Below are 18,890 nucleotides of genomic sequence, written 5' to 3'. Positions count from 1 at the left end.
TAAGTACACAAACAATGTTTGTTGAATGAGTGAATGAATCATTTGATCATGGTCGTGCAATTTCTACTTCTAAAGTTTTTTCAAAGAATAGCGCATGTTAGTTTAGTATTTTCATTTCGTGATGTACTTACTGGGGACTATGACTTTTCATTTGTCTCATTAAGTCATTAGAATCCATATAAATCTTAGCTACAACTTTTAACTTTTTATGAAAGGGCCATGTTCATTTCTAACTTACTGGTTTGCATTATGTTCCTCCATTCCCTTCAGGCAAGGGAAAATATTTCCAGAATTTAATAAAGTACTTGGCACTGTCTGGTGTTTAAAACATACTTTATTTGATTAGTCATCCTCCACAACATTCCTGTGAGGTAGGAACTTCCTTTGATAATAGATAAGACTGAAAATGAAGTCCTGGACTATCTAAAAAGAGAAATGAAGTAGTTTTACAATTCTAGTAAAATCTATCTTCCACAATGAAAGACAGATTTACTAAGTAACTTCAGGTTTTGCCAAACACAAAGCTACTTTTCCATTTTCCTTATTTTCATTTTGGGCCATTGATCATCATCTCTTATAAATGTCTTTCCCCAGCCAGTGGTGAATTGGCCAAGTAGAGAGTGGGTACCAATGAATTCCTTGGAGACCATGGACTTTGGGAAGAAATGGGGACACTGCAATTCCAGCACCCTGGGACCTTAAAGATTGGGGGCTGTTCTTTTGCACTCTGTTTTGACTGAACAGCGTATTGCAATTGAAAGAAGGGAGACTACACTATTTTAGCAAGTTATTCTCAGTGATCAGAAGCTGCAGGTCGGAGGAACACGTGCTGCAGCGGTGATCATAAGTTCCTGTAACTTCACAGTCAAATCAAGGACCTTTTGAGGAACAGAGCAGGGGAAGGAAAGGGATGACAGAAAGGGAAAATGCCAAACTGGCCCTGGGATTGGACCTGTGGTCTACATTCTTCCTGAGATACCCAACCTTTAAAATCCAGCCAAAACTCTAATAATTTGAGGACTTTCTGAGCAGGGATAAGTTAGCTTTAAAACATCTGAGGTCCTTGGGCTCTGACTCTTTTAGCCATTGGCATTTAAACCGAAGGTTGTCAGGTATGGTTTCAGGTGCAAATGCGGCTGGAAAGTGCCTTCTGGGCACAGACCCTAGCCAATCCCCAGGTGCTGTTCCTCTTTCAGCTCTTTGCCTCAGCTTCACTCTGCCCCAAGGAGATTTAATTGACTGGAAAGAACCAGCTTCTTTGTGCATTTTCCTACTATCTTATTTCCAGTTATTTTATGTTAAACTGTGGCAACGCTCCCCACTCACTCCCTATGCTCTTTTCTTCCCTATGGCTTTCTCTCAAGGTCTCAAATTAGCTTTGAGGTCTCTGGCCAGCCCTGAGCTGAGTGCTTTCTGTATATTCTGGAATTCTCCCGATTCCACCAGGAGACTGATCTTGTCTTGATTTTGGAATTGAAACATCAAGATTCACTGGTGTGGGTGACCTGGCTAAGAAGGAAGCTGCCACCAGGGGTTGGAGGTCCCCAAGTAACTGTAGGGGCTGTTTTCTTCAATTTACCCAAGAGGAAGCAGTGAGGTGTGAGATCAAATGACTTGTTCAAGGTCTCCAAGCTGTCAAGACTAGCTTTGGTCAACTGGAGACTTTAGGACACAAGAGTCCAGGGCTCTTTCTGCCTCACTTCTTGGCTATTATAAGCCCTGTTGCTTCAGTCTATTACCTGTGGTTGTAAAAAAACATTGATGAAGGTAAAACTGGGTACCAAATTTAACAATAGTAAATATATAAATAAATAGAGAAAGAAAGAAGAGGGAAAAAGAAGAGAGCCAGAGTAGGGAAACAGCTGGAATAGTGAAAAAGGACAAAACCTCAAGTGAACTTAAAATCAATTTAATCCAAGCTGTTCCTTCTCTACGAACTCACCAGGCTTTTTGCAGACTCTGAGTTTCCATTTGGCTTTCCTTGTCCCTAAGTTGGGCACAGAGGTGATGTCATGATGAAATGAAAATGGGAAGGTGCTTTGGGCCTCATATGACCCCCAAAATAAGATGAGAACGATGGGCGGCATATCAGCATCCATAGAAATGAAGCGCTTCTGCTCTCTTATCTACAGCCAGCTGTTGAGATGAAACTCTAAGTGCAGTTATTTTAATGAAATAAAACTTAGTTTATGTCCTGGAATGAGAATTTATGAGAGCATATGTTATATAGAAATAAGCAAGTATAGGTTTAACTCTGGGGTATAAATATACATCCTGCCATTTACTGAGTGACCAAGCCACAAGTTTATACTGGTTCCCAATTTCTTCAGAACTCTATCCTACCTGATCACGGCCTCCAACTTAGTATTTGGGGTATTCGTTTTGATTTGATGCTCATGCTGGGATGAAGAATCACGCTGTTCTTTTTGGTCACTCACTACCATCCCCTTCTATTATTTTGCACAAATGCAAGAGCATAGAGCCCAGATCTAGAAGAACGATTAGTGATAATGTAAAAGGACCTCGGGAAAGCCAGGTGAGTCAGGAAAACCAGAGTGTCTCACATTTCCCACATGACCACCAATTGAATAAGCATCAGATAGCACTGGGTTGATAGAAAAAAATATTTGATACTAATTCTGATGTAAATGATGTTGGATCTGCTGGCAGTTTCTGGGCGTGGGCCGGGATCCTGTCTCGTGAGACCAAAGAATGGAAACATGGACGAGGGAGAGACAAAGAGTTGTAGAGGAAGATAGGTTATTGAAAGCAAAGGGTAACAGCTCCCGAGCGGGAGGGGGTTCCGAGTGCGGGTGCCCAGTGACTGAGGCAAACGCTCTTACTTTTATACCTTCCCTTGCCTGTTTGGGGAAGGGGGCTGGAGGTTTCTAATTGAATTCATCTATCACGTTTGTCCTGTTTGCCCATCCTGAAGGGATTAACGAAATAACCCATTCCTATCTATCAGATCTGCTCCTTTGTCCCACCAGAAGGGATTTGAGATAATTTATTAACCTCAAGGAGCGGTCTCATATCTTTGTCCTGGAGTGAAGGAGCCATTCCAGAACCTGGAGTTTCAGGATATGGCTGCTTTTTTGTTTGTTCCACCAGGGACCATCCTGTCTACTTAACGACATGCTCACTAACCTGTCTCAATTCTTTCAAAAATGTTTGTCTAGCATTGTCAAAGATACTATTGTTTCTAGAGCTCAAAATCAAGGGACCCTCATAGCATTTCAGGTGAGGTATAACTAAGGACTCCACAACAGCAAAGTGCTAAAATGCAAATGCTCTTTATCCCGTAACTGTAAATTCAGAGAAGTACAGGCAAATTACTAGACATAATTTTATGCATAAAACGTGTGGAGGGCTGGAGCTGTGCCAAGAATGAGGTGACAGCCAAAATAAAGAGTTGATGTGATTATCTGAATATATTAGGAGAAAAAGCCGTAAAAATCATTTGACTAGTTTAGACAAGCTTAATTAGGTATTGACCACTTTATTTAATCAGCCCTAGTCAATTTCATTTGAAACGGGCAGTGGCTACCTAAAGGGATATTAAAAATAAAATAAACATTAGGGAAATTTTAGACATCTTTTTTTCTTTTTCAATTATAGTTGACACTCAATATTATATTAGTTTCAGGTATGCAGCATATGGTTAGACATTTATATAACTTATGAAGTGACTCCTCCTGACTAGACTTGGTACCCACCTGACATTGTGCATAGTTATTACAACATTATTTACTATATTCCCTATGCTGTACTTTACATCCCTGTGACTATTTTGTAACTGCCAATTTGAACTTAATCCTTTTACCTTTTTCACCCTTCCCCTCAATCCCCCTCCTACCTGGCAACCATCAGTTTGTCCTCTGTATCCATGAGTTTGTTTCTGCTTTGTTTGTTCACTTATTTTATTTTTTAGAGTCCACATATAAATGAAATCATGGTATTTGTCTTTCTCTGTCTGACTTAGTTCACTTAGCATAATATCGTCCATGTCCATCCATGTTGTCACAAATGACAAGATTTCATTCTTTTTTATGGCCAAATAATATTCTATTGTATATATGTACCACATCTTCTTTATCCAATTATCTATTGATGGATGCTTAGGTTGCTTCCACATCTTCACTGTTGTAAATGATGCTGCAATGAACATATGGATGCATGTGTCTTTTGAATTAATGTTTTGATAGTTGACATTTCTGAAAAGTTTGGTCTTATATGACTACGATATTAAATAAATGATTTGTTCAAAAGAATTCTAGATAGATATATGAAAGACAGTTAAGTAAATAGATATTTGGATTGATTGAATTCCATTTTGGGTCATATAACTAAGAATGCATGCACCTAAATTGTGATATAGATTCTTTTTCTTAACACAAGTAAAGATTGACTCACCTAGTTTTGGAGAATATCCCTGGGTATTTTCTTATCATTTCCTGTGCTCCCAATGCTTATGGAACAGAGTTGGCAGCCAGCTCATTAATTCATTAAGCTGGGGTGGGAATAAGCAACAACAAATAATAACTTCAGTCTTATGTTCTGAAGTAATGACTGTGAAGACAATGCCCAACAAAGACAACAAAGACTCAGTAACACTATGGAAATGCTATGCTAAGATATGAAGTAGAAAATGTGGGATCCAAATTTGCATGTCCCCTGGGTTCTTGGTAAAATCAAAATGTGTATGTTTCTGGGCAAGAGCTAAATGAGAGTTCAGGGCATGAAAACATGTGTTTACAAACTGTCTGTAATACTATGTCGTCTTTGTAATCAAGATGTATTGGAAAAAAATAGTTGAATGTACCCATATCCACAAATATAATTATAGATTACATATCAATGCTCGGAATCACACACTAATGTGATCAGGGAAACAGGGAAATGAAAACTTGAGCATTCGATCAATAAATATTTGATTGTCTAATATGTGCAGTCAATGGTGGGCGTTAACATGCCCCTTCTTTAGGCACACACAGCACACTCTCACACTCGTGTGCAGCTAACTACCAAATAAAACAAAATTGATCAGTGCTATTCTAGATGTGTAATCTCATTGGCATGGGCTCACAGAGGAAGAAGTAAAGGAGGAGTAAGAAGATTTCAAAGGAGAGGTGATAATTGTGTCATTTTCTTGACATGTGGTTGTGGGGGCAGGGGCTCTTGTTTACTTCTCTAGCAGCCCCATTTATGGCTGACCATGGTTATAAACTCTTTATATGTGATTTATAGTCTCATGACTGACCTATCAAGGTGGTAAAATTACATATTCTCATTTTTCACAGTAAGGAAACTCCTTTGAAAGGTTTATATATCTGAATCTAAGGACCCTCTCTTCTTAAATTCTGGATGGTCCCAAACTGAGATGGCTCCTCTCTCCTACCTCTCCAGGCATCAGACTTCCTCAGCTTCCCCTGCATCTTACTTGGGCTAGGGTGAAATAAACTTGACATTCAGCATTAGCTAGTGATGATGGGCTGATTTTTTTGGCCTTAGGAAAAAAAAAGTCTTTATTTGTCAGAGTGCCCCAGACACTTAGTGGAGTAAGTTAGGTGGTGAGGTAAGCTTGTTAATGTGTGTTGTAAAGGAACTTACCTAACAGCAAAGAAAATTAAATCCCGGAAAGAATTTGACTAAACAGCCAGTCATATGCCTCACTTTATGGCACACACAGTCATCACTGAGAGGGGTGTGTGTGTGGAAAAAGACAGGGTTAGGCGTTTTATTTTTAAGCAGTAAGTATTTATTGACAGAATATCTCTTCAGGCAGTGGTCACATGCTTAGAACTGACGCTTTTTACTTGGCAGTGCTGTTAAGCAAACAAACTCAGTTAGCTGAGCGCAATGATTAACAGGAAGTTGGAGAGCTGACCCAGATGACAACCTTTGGCCAAGAGGCTGGGTTTGAAGTCTTAGAGCCATGACTTGCAGAATGGTCCCTTCACCTCGTAATGATTTTACTGTGGGGCTAGGTGGACACACTGGAATCACACCTTCCCTGAGGAAACTTATTTTTGTATAGTAACAGGTTTCAGATTAAGGGGAGACTGAGCAAAGCAAATCCAAAGGAATTACTTCAGAAATGTGTCAAAGAACATTGGAAATGCAACACAGCGGTAAATGAGGAGGGAAGGAAGAAAGAAAAAGGACGAGAATGGTCAATTGGAAGGGCACGAAACAGCCAATCAGAACTGCATGTACCAAAAGGATGACTATGGATTCTGGAGAAAATGTAAGTTAAATATATCTCCACTTTGGTCAGATCTCAAGAGACATTTTCTCATTTCCTGGTTTTGAATAATGGGCTCTTGGAAGCATTGTCTTTTTAGTGTGTCTGTTATCACTGCCCTGATTTTTGTATTTGTTTACAATAACAAGTTATGGGAGAAGAAACATTTTCTGAGGGCATCTCTTTCCAATGCTTCGGTGTTAGCAGAATGCTGTCATCAGATTTTTCAGGGGAAGGTTTTTTACTTAACAGAGAACGCATTGAAAACTACCATCAGCGAATCTACCTGTTATGAATACATGGCTCAAAATCACTATATAACACAAACACTCTCTGAAGAAGAGGCTGGGTTCCCTTTGGCTTACACAATGACCATCCACAAAGACTTTAGCACTTTTGAGAGACTCTTCAGGGCAATATACATGCCCCAGAATGTCTACTGCGTGCATGTGGATGAAAAAGCACCAACTGAATTTAAAGAGGCAGTGGAGCAATTACTGAGCTGCTTCCCAAATGCTTTTCTGGCTTCCAAGATGGAGACAGTTGTCTATGGTGGGATTTCCAGGCTCCAGGCCGACCTGAACTGCATCAAAGATCTTGTGACCTCGGAGATCCCATGGAAGTATGCCATCAATACCTGTGGGCAAGATTTCCCCCTGAAAACCAACAAGGAAATAGTTCAGTACCTGAAAGGATTTAAAGGGAAAAACATTACCCCAGGGGTGCTGCCTCCAGCTCACGCAATAGATCGGACCAAATACGTCCACCAAGAAATAGTACACACCCAAAATTCCCGCATGCTTAAAACAACAAAGTTGAAAACGTCTCCTCCTCACAACATGACCATTTACTTTGGCACTGCCTATGTGGCCCTCACAAGGGAATTCACTAACTTTGTCCTCCAAGACCAGCATGCACTTGACTTACTGTCCTGGTCCAAGGACACCTACAGTCCTGATGAACATTTCTGGGTGACACTCAATAGGATTCCTGGTAAGTCTTAATTTTCGTTTTTATGAATAAACATTGCATGGTCAATATTGAATGAATTGCTTAAAAATATACTAAAAAATGAAGGTTTTGAAGATTTTTACTGTTTCAAATGTTAATTAAAAATTTTTTTTATAGCACCTCTGCTCACAGAGTGGGTGGTATAACTCATCTGCATTGTACAGGTAAGGAAACAAGGCATAGTGATTAGCAGGCAGATGGCTGAGTCATATGGTAATTCTAGTCTTAATTTTTAAAGGAGCCTCCACATGGCCTTTCATAGCAGCTGCACCAGTCTTCATTCCCACCAACAGTGTATGAGGGTTCCTTTTTCTCCACAGCCTCTCCAACATTTGTTACTATTTGTCTTGTTGATGATAGCCATTCTAAATGGTGTGAGGTGATATCTCATTGTGGTTTTGATTTGCATTTCTCTGATGATTAGTGATGTTGAGCATCTTTTCAAATGTCTATTGGCCATTTGTATGTCCTCTTTGGAGAAATGTTTATTTAGGTCCTCTGCCCTTTTATAATTGGATTGTTGGGTTTTTTTTGTTGTTGTTGTTATTGAGTTGTATGAGTTCGTATATATTTTGGATATTAACCAGCAGCGTACAACTTAAAATTTTTCATTTGTAATTTCTTTCTTGAAATTGAACCAGAATTTAGAGCACCTGAAAGATTTCTAAACCAGTGCCTTCATTTTATAGACAAAGAAACTTCAGTGTGGTTACACGATGTGCTTAAATTACCCAGCTAGTAAGTGCACAGCCAATTATAAACCAGGTCTCCTAAACCTGATGTTATTTTTAACTTGATTTTCAATTAACTCCACTTCCCTTTTAGCCCAACTTCCAAATAATGTGGTCTCAAGTTGTTTACAGTGAACCAGTTGAGTTCTGCTAGTTCGATTGAAAATAAAAATTCAGGGCCGGCCCCAGTAGCTCAGGTGGTTGGAGAACCATGCTCCTAACGCCTAGGTCACCGGTTCGATTCCCATATGGGCCAGTAAGCTGCACCCTCTACAGCTAAGATTGTGAACAACGGCTCTCCCTGGAGCTGGGCTGCTGTGAGCAGCTGGAGGTTGGCATGAGCTACTGTGTTGCCATGGGCTACCATGTGCTGCCAGGAGCGGCCGGTGGCCAGCAGCCATAGTTAGTGGCTAGCAGCCAGTGAGAGCTGCCATGATCGGCTGGTGACCGACTGCCTCAGCCGGGGGGAGTGCAAGGCTCATAGTACCAGCATGGGTCAGAGAGCTGTGTCCTACACAACTAGACTGAGAAACAACGCTTGAACCTGAGTGTGAGGGGGAGGAGGAAGAAGGGGGGGAATAAAAGAAAAGAAAAATTCAGAGGAATAGTTCAAGGGAAAAGTAGCTTGAATTAATATGAGGATCAGCTTCATGGTTTCTTGAGATTAATGGTTCAACTCTAGGTGTGTACTATCTTGTTTCCCCGAAAATAAGACCTAGCCGGACCATCAGCTCTAATGCATCTTTTGGAGCAAAAATTAATATAAGACCCGATCTTATTTTACTATAATATAAGACTGGGTGTAATATAATATAATATAATATAATATAATATAATATAATATAATATAATATAATATAATATAATGTAATATAATGTAATATAATGTAATATAATATAATTAATATAATACCAGGTCTTATATTAATTTTTGCTCCAAAAGACGCATTAGAGATGATTGTCTGGCTAGGTTTTATTTTCAGAGAAACACAGTACAATCACCTAGAGCTTTTAAAAATACGTAAGGCCAGGCCCCATTTCCCAGAGAGCCTGGCTTCCTGGGTGGATTATTCTTCTGTATTTGTTCAGTCTCCAGGTGATTCTCACAGCCAGGGCTGTGAACTATTCCTTGTAGCTGTTTTAGATGTTGGTATACAAAGCTTCATAGACTTGCAATGCTTTTAAAAATTTTCTTCAAACACTTGAAAACAACCTAGCTTTCTTTCTTTCTTTCCTTCTTTCCTTCTTTCCTTCTTTCCTTCCCTTTCCTTCCTTCCTTCCTTCCTTCCTTCCTTCCTTCCTTCCTTCCTTCCTTCCTTCCTTCCTTCCTTCCTTTCTTTCTTTCTCTGTCTCTCTCTGTCTCTCTGTCTCTTTCTTTCTTACTCCCTTCCTCTCTCTTTTTCTTCCTCTTTGTTTCTTCTTTCTCTTTCTCTCTCTCTCTCCTTCCTCCCTCCCTCCCTCCCTCCCTCCCTCCCTCCCTCCCTCCCTCCCTCCCTCCCTTCCTTCCTTCTTTCCTTGAGCTATAATCGACGTATAACATTATATTAGTTTCAGGTATACAACCTAATAATTTGATATCTGTATATATTACAAAATGATCACCACATTAAGTCTAGGTAACATCCATTACCGCACATGGTTACATTTTCTTTCTTGTGATCTGATCTTTTAAGAACTATTCTCTTAGCAACTTTCAAATATACAATATAGTATTATTAACTATAGTCACCATGCTGTATCTTATATCCCCAGGAAATCTGTATCTTTTGAACATCTTCACCCATTTCTCCCACCCTATCCTCCCTGTCTAACCTCCCCATTTACCCCCACTTTGACAACCACCCAGCTGTTCTTTATATCTATGAGTTCGCTTTGGCTTCGCCCCCCCCAATCCCCAATCCGCAGATTTCATATATAAGTGAGATTATACGGCATTTGTCTTTCTACGGCCTATGAGTATGGGTATTTAACTTAGCATAATGTCCTCAAGGTCCATCCATGCTGTTGTAAATGTCAATATTTCCTTTTTATGGCTTAATAATATTCTTGTGTGTGTGTGGGTGTGTGCGTGTGTGTGTATAATCACATTTTCTTTATCCATTCATCCCTCAATGGACACATGGGTGGTTTCCGTGCCTTGGCTATTGTAAATAATGCTTCTATGAACAGGGAGTGCATGTACTTTTTCGAGTTAGTGTGGTTTTTTTTTTTGTTTGTTTGTTTGGTTTTTTTTTAGATTTTTATTGGGGAAGGGGAACAGGACTTTATTGGGGATTTTACTGGGGAGCAGTGTGTACTTCCAGGCCTTTTTTTTTTTTTTTCCAAGTCAAGCTGTTGTCCTTTCAATCTTAGTTGTGGAGGGTGCCGTTCAGCTTCAAGTTGTTATCTTTTCAGTCTTAGTTGTGGAGGGCGCAGCTCAGCTCCAGGACCATTGCTAGTTGCAGGGGGCTAGTTGCCCATTGTTAGTTGCAGGGGGCGCAGCCCACCATCCCTTGCGGGAGTCGAACTGGCAACCTTGTGGTTGAGAGCCCACTGGCCCATGTAGGAATGGAACCGGCAGCCTTCAGAGTTAGGAGCATGGAGCTCTAACCGCCTGAGTCACCAGGCCGGCCCTAGTTTCCTTTTAAATCTGTGGTTTTCCCAGAGCTGGAGGGGTAATATTATAGCGATAAAAGAAATCCTGGCTCAAGAAAGGGAGGTAGGGGAGGCATGACCATACAGCTGTTCATATGGTATTGTAGTGTCCAGAATAAGGGAGGTAAAAGTCCCACTTCTGTCTTATGTATTTCTTGGACCAAGTATGATGTCTACTGTTCCAGCCTGGGCACCATACTTTAAGGGGAGATATTGACAAAGCAGGTTCCAAAGAGAACAGCCAAGAAGGATAAAAGGCCAAACCTCATTTTTTAAAGAAAGGACCAACAAAACAAAAAAAGGATACTTAAAGAGGTATTACTGCCTTCACATAATGATTTGCTTGTGAGAGAAATTGAATTAACTCTAGTTGAAGAAGAAGAACTAGGGTCAGTGGTGGGAGATATAAGAACCTATTGATCTGGGATTAGAATGGATAGCTTCTTCAGTGGTGAATAAGCCCAAGGAATATGTGGAAGCAGACGTTGGAGAAACACTGTGAAGGAAACTCATTCATCAAATGTTGGATAAAATGGGCAGCGAGTCTCTTCTTCTCTGAGTCCATGATTCTACATCTAATCAGAAATTGAAGGTTAACACTCTGACTTCTCAACATGATTTATCTATTGGAACTAGGTTTTTACACCTCTGCTTTGCAGTTAGAGGTCAGCAAAGTAATGCAAAACAAATGTATTACTCCACGCTTTTCAAAAACTTAGAAGAGCCAGCCCTTGAAATAGCCTCTGTGTTATGTGTATGAAGGATCCTTGTTAGAGGCCGGGGCTGCCTCACTGGTGCAGCTGACCCTTGAGGGACCTGGGGTGGACTGAGTGTAGAACTTGGCCATGAGGAGGTGAAGGAACTGGAAACTCAGGTGGCTGCCTTGTTTAGCTGTTAACTCCTCCTATGTAGAAATCTGGGATATTTCTCTTTTGAGGGCCCTTCTTGTTGATATATGAGTTGATTGTTTGTTTCGGACATTTTAAGGTTGTTCTAGTTGACTGCAGTGATTGGGGGGAGCTTATTAGGATTCTCAAAGAAGTAATAGGCCAGAAAAAAACAAAACAAAACCCAAAATAGAATGACCTCGTGGGGGACTAGAGAAACACCACCAAATAGAAATATAATGTGAGCCACATGTGTAAGTTTGGATTTTCTAGTAGCAACACTAAAAGAAACAAAAATAAATAGGTGAAATTAATTTAAATCATGTATTGGACTTAACCCAATATGAAATACCATTTATACATATGGCTGGTGATTGCTGTAATGGATGGGGCAGGTAGGCCAGGCATTGTCCCTGCTCTGGGTAGAATGGTCAGACAACAGCAGGGCCGTCCCAGCAGCACTGAGAAGTCAGCCATGTCCATGTCTCAGCATCTTCGTCTTTGCTTCTTTTGCTTCACTTGCTTCTTCCTTATCTGAAAGTCCTAACTCTGCTTCAGAGCTTCCACTCGCTATGGGGCCCGGGGCCCATGGTCTTGTGGTTTCTACTATCTACATTTTGTGCTGCTCTGTTGACAACAATTCCTTTGTGTCTCAGATGTACTGAGAGAATCTTACTTTGGGTCATGTAGTCATTGTACAATGAGAATCCCTGTTCTCATTTCACACCACTTCACAGGCTGCTGCTGACCTACCTCTCTATAGATGGCTGCCCTTCCTTTAGGCCCCAAGTTGTTCTGGTCAGCTGTGGCCAGGACGTCAGCATTAAGTGGTTTAAAGCACAAAACAAAACATGGTCACCTATACATAATAAGTCCTTGAAGCAATGGCAGGTCTTCTGGAAGCCTCTCAGAAGAAAAGCATTTCTGCATGGTCTACTCTGGCGAAGGTTCCCATGAGGACAAAAGTGTTACAGAAAGGGAGTTCACATACGACTTTTAAGAGGTTACGCAGCGAATTTCACTAGCTTTTGTGAAATTGGGGCTTCTTGTCCTCCTTTCTTCCCCCTCACCCCATTTCCCCCCAGTTTCCTCCCAACTCTCTCCCCCCTCAATTATTTTCCCTATTCTAGTCCAAAACAAGATGGCATCCTTTTAGTTTATCATCTGACTCAGCTGTGGTTGATTCCTAGTTAGGAAAAAAATCCATTTATAGGCCCAAAGTACAGCTGCTACTTTCCTTCTGAGTTATTGATCATGTGCTTTTCTGCCTGTGATAGAAACTTTCAGTGGGTTTGTTTCATTCACCTGTGCTCCTCAGATTTAAAAATAAAACTGACCATGATTTCTGCTTCCCTTGCTACAGTATTTCTAATATGATTCTGTGGGAGTTTATTTCAAATTCCTGTTAAAAATCTGAATGAATGAGAACAGAGCATTTCCTGAGAGCAGGTTTTGTTGCAGATGGGAGGAAGAAGGAATGCCAAGGTGCCTGAAGGGGAAGGGCTAGAGAAAGGAAGAACACTGGAGATCGTGGGCCTGGATACAGACTCTACCTGCTTCTCATTTCCCCCCTGCAGCCAGCCTCTGGACGGCCCTGTGGGTATTCCGTGTCACATAGTACATATCCCTATGCGCTTGATAAGAGAGGTTCATTGCATTTCCATTTGCTGCAGAGTTCATACTGGCCTGACTCTGTCATTATTTGAGACAGACTAATCACTTGTATGCCTATATATGTAAAAATACAAAGCTAAGGTGCCAAGTGCTGAAATTGCCCTAAAATGTAGTTTAGTTGATTTATGTGCATTTTAGATATCCACATATGTTACCATCAAAAATGGTTTGCATAATAATAATGATGTATGTGAATACATTTCTTTATTAATTACACCATCTGGGATTTCTGAGGACTAATCAGAGACATGACCCTGTTTTAACATTAATATCAAGTTAATTACATTAAGATATTAATACTTAATCATTTAATTAATTTAATGAAACAACTATTAATACTTACTGTGTTTTCCGAAAATAAGACCTAGCTGGACAATCAGTTCTAATGCGTCTTTTGGAGCAAAAAAAAAAATAAAAATAAGACCCGATCTTATTTTACTATAATATAAGACTGGGTCTTATATAATATAATATAATGTAATATAATATATAATATAATATAATATAAGACCGGTCTTATATTAATTTTTGCTCCAAAAGATGCATTAGAGCTGATTGTCCAAATAGGTCTTATTTTCGGGGAAACAGGGTAATATTTAGAATGACATTTCTTTTTGTCGTGACCTATCTTAATTTTATACTAAGGAAGCTAAAAGTAGATTGAAGTGAAAAAGAAAAAAACAAGAGTTAAGCTCAACTGAACTAGAGTCAGTGGTCATCAATTAGAATGCATTGCAGACTTACGCAGACTAGAGTGTAGTGAACAAATGATCTAAAGATGTGTTTACTCTGTAGAGTCAGATGGCTGCTCCCATTTGCTGGTGGGATTGAAATTCAGACAATCTTGGCTCTGCTAACATTGCTACCAATAGTCTGTAACTTTGGGCAAGATGCTGCATTTCTCTGAGCTTGATGCTTCATCTACATTTTGAGGATAAAATATCATTCTGTTGAACTGTCAGAAGGATTAGAGTACATGAATTGTACCGGGTATATTGTAGGAACTCTTTAAATGTTCAAAGAGAGGTGGTACCGACTAACTTATTAGATATTGATTTTTGAGGCTTTAGTATTACTATTTTAAAACTTCTGTGTATAACCCAAAAAAGAACCCGATGAATATTTTTGGCTTTGCAGGTACAAAGATCATTGTTTTTGGCAGGAAATCAGATATGTGGTCCACAGGGGTTACCCCTCAACTATAGCTTTACTTAGCAAATGTCACACGAGTAGAGTCTTAAGTAGTTGGTTTCTCTTTCCTCTTATCGGGGAGCAGCATTCTGTGACTGGTTGAAAGTTTCTCACTGCCAGCTTCTGTCACTGTTAGACTGTAGACTGGTCTGAAAATGGTCTCGCATTGTTGGGCGTGCTGTCCATTTCACTTTTGTTGCTCATTCTAATCATTTCTCAAGATCTGCTTGAAATGTCACTTCCTCAAAGAAGTCTTCCCTACTCCTTTCCTCTCCCAGCGAAGCTGCCACCCCTCCCCCCATTCACTTTACTCCCTCTTGGGTAATGGCACCTCCTCCATTGCATCTTAACTACTTGTGTGGATCTTGGTCCCCCTCTACCGTAGGTCTCTGCCCCCTCCCCATCACACACACCCCAAATGTGAGAATGAACTGAATGATTGGAGGTAGGACCTAGACATTTGCCTAGACTCATCATTTTGTGGGGTTCCAATATATGTTGAATGAGGAGCAAATGAATGGAAGAGAAAAGATTACTATTCTGCGTGCTTAATATAGTATTTTCTACAAATGAAGAAAATTCTCCTGCAGCTTTGCAGGGAGTGTATTTTCTTCCTTGTCAATTCTGGTTCAGCTTTTGCACAGTGCACAGACCCCTACCTACTTTTCTAAAGGGTAGACATCCTTTGTTACCTATGCTAAATGCATTAGCAAATACTTTGGGGGTGTCATTGGCTTGTGGGAGTTATTAATCACCTGGTCACTAGGGTCAGTATAAATTAACATCTTTATGCATTTGAAAGATTGTCATTGTACGTTTTAGTTCAGGTCTAGAAAAGTAAAATGAACAGGTAAGGGAATTTGCAAGAGTCATTTTAGCCCTGACAGGCTTTGATTGAAGATATCTAGAAAATGTAGTTAAAGCGGTTTATTTGGCTGCAACAATTAAATTCCCTGTATAATCGCTAGGCTCCAAACAGACCTCAGCCATTATGCCAATTTCCCCCCAGGCCTTTCTTTGCCTGGAGAAAGCCTGGTTATCTTTTAGGGCCCAGCTGAGTTGTAAGATTTTCCCCCCACACCCAGAATTGACCTCTGTCTTCTGTGCCCCGGATTTTCACCTCACTGATAGCCCTTATCTTCTTGTTAGGGTTTGTTGTTTGGGCATCTGTGCGTACTACAGAATACAGAGTCCTGGAGGGTCCCATGAGCTTTATGTTTTCTCAAACCTCAGCTGGCACTGGCTTGGTGTCAAATTGAATGTGATTCACCTTATGTTGCTAATATAAAATAAATATGGTATTGCTGTCATGCAAATCCAGAATTTTTTTGCTGTCCAAGTCACTGACAGCTTACAATAGACTGACAGAAGTACTGTAATTCTCCCCTCCATTTAAGATTCAAATGGCTGCAAGTCCCTTCTTTCTAATAAAATTGTGTCAACTATTTTTAGTCTATGTCCTGTCCATAATAAAACCATCTAAACCTATAGAGAATTTTTATAAGTTTATTTAAGCAACACTGATGACAACTGTTGGTTAACAAGATCTCAAATGCACTGGAGAATGACAGTTTGCACTTTCTTTTATGCATTCGGAATTGAGGGAACAGAAGGAAGATTACATGAAAGTGGGAGAAAGCAAGGCAAGAATTGGAGTACAGGATAGTCAACAAGATTATATGCTCTCTCGAGGGTGGTCAGGCTTCCAAGGAGTCTGAAAATGAGGCATTTCAAAAGTGTGTTAGCCTAGGTGCACAGAAAAAATTGACAGGGCTTCTTGTTTATGGTAAAGATAAACCTTTTACTAAAGAAATTACATGCCTGGGGCATGACTACCCACCATGACCTGCCCAGTTAAGAATTTATGATCAGATCACCCTCTGAGGTTATTTTCAGTGAGATGGATTACAGTGCCTCTTTTTTCGTCCACAGTCCTCATCCTCCCAGCTCTTTTGCAGTGAGACGAAGGGTTTGTGCTAAAAGTGATTGGAGTCCTAGTAAGTGTTTTTGTGGCTTTTACTTTTTGTTTCTTTCATTTCACAAGATTTGCCTCTTGGCTGTGGTCTCCATTTGTGTGTGTGCCTTGGTCTGTGCTAGCTACATTTGACCACCTAGAAATTTAGGATGGGTCTCATTTAAATCCACATCAGTTTGTTGCTGCAAATACAAATTCTTGTATTACTGAACTTGACAAATTTAGGCAGTGTGTGAGACAGTTTCACAATCATTTGTTTTTACTTCAGAGGATTCATAAATATGTCTAGTTTTCTCCTTATTAGGAATGAAGCAAACTTCAAATTCCTGTAATCTTTGCAATGCTAACTAACCTCCATCTAGCCTTGGTGAAAAATCCTAACATTTTTTTTATGGAAGGTAAATCAGCCACCCTTGTAGAATTTTCCATTCAAATGCTGAGCTGTGCGCAGCTGTTTTTAGCTGCTCTTGAGACATTACAGAGCTGAGTTCTTCCCTGTGAGTCCCCAGTGCCTTTAGTCTCAGGAATCAGGCTAGAGCTAGGCGAGGGATGGGGTTTAAGGCTCTCCTTGATTTCCAAATTCTAAGCCATAAAAGGGAAAGTTAAGATAGGAGGGGAAATGAATCAAGGATAAGGCAGGATTGGGAATGAAGTTAATTGCAATGATAGGCTATTGCAATATGCCACTATGTGGAGCCTGAGAAGAGAAACATGAGCTTATTCCAAAGGTCGTAGGACCTAGCACATACTTGTTCATAGTGCAGCTAGAAAGGACTTGGTCTCCTTCCAAAGTGCGTGGAGTGCTTTCAGCTTGCTCCTGAACTGTTTCCTGTAATGGCAGCCTCTTTCCTTATTGTTCTTTGTGCCCGTTGCTGACCTTTCCGGCTGTGGCCGTGCATGCTGATGTGCTGGCAGTGGTTGCAGACTGGCTACCTACCGACTCGGGCAGCACGTATGGCACACAAGGTCCAGGGCCGTTGGAGCCCCTTCGCCAGACACCTCTGGCTGAGAGAGTTTTGTCCAATTTTTTAAAAAAATAGGTGTCAGGCAAGTGATTGTTTTCCATATGTGTCATGGTGAGAAACTGTTGAAAAGTACTTTTTAACGTACCATCCCAAATTTAAAACTAGATTTCAATATCTCAGAGGGGCCAAGCTTCCATTTTTGTCATAAAATGTCGGGAAGAGCTAAACCTTGTAATGGGGCATCAATCTTTAGTCGAATCATATTTTAATGAATGTCCTGTGTTAATGCTAAAGAATGGGACTGTTTCCACATCCTAGATGGCTCCAACACTGCCACTGTTATTTATTTATTTATTTATTTATTTATTTATTTATTTATTTATCTATCTATCTATTTATTTATTTGTTTATCTCAGTTATAGTTGACATTCAATATTATTTTTTATTAGTTTCAAGTGTACAGCATAGTGGTTAGACATTTATATAATTTACAGGGGTGGCTGGTTAGCTCAATTGGTTGGAGCGTGGTGCTAATAACACCAAGGTTGCCAGTTCGATCTCCACATGGGCCACTGTGAGCTGCACCCTCCTTAACAAAAAAATAAAAATAAAAATAAATTTATGCAGTGATCCCCTTGATTAGTTTAGTTCCCAGCTGGCACTATACATAGTTGTTGCAACATTATTGACTTTATTCTCTATGCTGTACTTTATATCCCAGTGACTATTTTTGTTTTGTTGATATAGGAAGGAATCTTATAGCATAGCTGTTTTCTCAAGGCGAGAGCAAAAAGACTCAACATTGATGCTTCATTTGATAAGTTATTTAAACCTCACAGAAATCCTCTGAAGAAGGTAGATATTATCATCTACAATTTTCAAATGCAGAAACCTGGGCTCCAGAAGGTAGAATGACTTAATCTAGGTTTGCTTGACCTATAATTTATGATCAATCTAATCCACCATGCTGCCTTTCAGAAGTTCCTGTGGCTGAAGCAATGTATTTAATAAAAATACTGCTCTTTGAATATCTAGAAAATGTTAAAAGATCTTAATAGCTTTTCAACCTTCTGTTTTACACTGATTTCAAAATTACTATACTTACAAGAAGATTATAAACAACTCTCCTATACCCTTCACCCACATGCCCCAGCCCATATGTTTTACCACATTGACCTTTTCTTCCCTGTCTTCTCCTTCTCCTCTGCCGCCCTCCTCTTCCTCTTCCCTCTTCTTCTTTTCCTTCTCAAGAACCCCTTGTCCTCCTTCCTGTTCCTCTCTCTCGTCTTCTCTCTCTCTCCTTTATATATTTTTCCTAAAACATTTGCAAATTACGCTTTACTATTTCACAGTATATTTCCTAACAACAAAGATACTTTCTTATGTAACCACAGTACAATCATCAAGTGATACGTTAGTTCTCTTTAACCCACACACCCTATTCTGGTATCACTGGTTTTACCAATAAAGTCCTTCATAAAACTAGGATCTGATTAAGGATCTCAACCTATACTTAGCTGTCATATCTCTTTAGTCTCCTCTGGTCTGGAACAATTTCTCAGTGTATCTGTGTCTTCC

At 40.0% G+C, this 18,890-nt stretch overlaps 1 protein-coding gene across 2 annotated transcripts in view; it reads left to right on the top strand.

The window, feature by feature from the left end:
• GCNT2 (glucosaminyl (N-acetyl) transferase 2 (I blood group)) overlaps positions 1 to 18,890 on the top strand; it is an 85,188-nt gene that overhangs the window by 322 nt on the left and 65,976 nt on the right. The window contains exon 2 of one of the 2 annotated variants that reach the window (XM_088791383.1): positions 6,038 to 7,237. In XM_088791383.1, coding sequence (XP_088647509.1) covers positions 6,316 to 7,237 — 922 coding nt within the window. In that variant the 5' untranslated portion in view covers positions 6,038 to 6,315. Of the gene's footprint in view, positions 1 to 5,837; positions 7,238 to 18,890 lie in introns of those variants that run through there. The other variant, XM_088791382.1, reaches the window with a different exon arrangement.

This window comes from Rhinolophus sinicus, chromosome 14 (assembly GCF_057876585.1).
Source record: "Rhinolophus sinicus isolate RSI-liver-muscle chromosome 14, RSI-T2T, whole genome shotgun sequence".
In the NCBI taxonomy this organism is placed as follows: domain Eukaryota; kingdom Metazoa; phylum Chordata; class Mammalia; order Chiroptera; family Rhinolophidae; genus Rhinolophus; species Rhinolophus sinicus.
The sequence above is the reverse complement of the archived record's forward strand: the minus strand, read 5'-3'. Positions and strand labels throughout refer to the sequence as shown.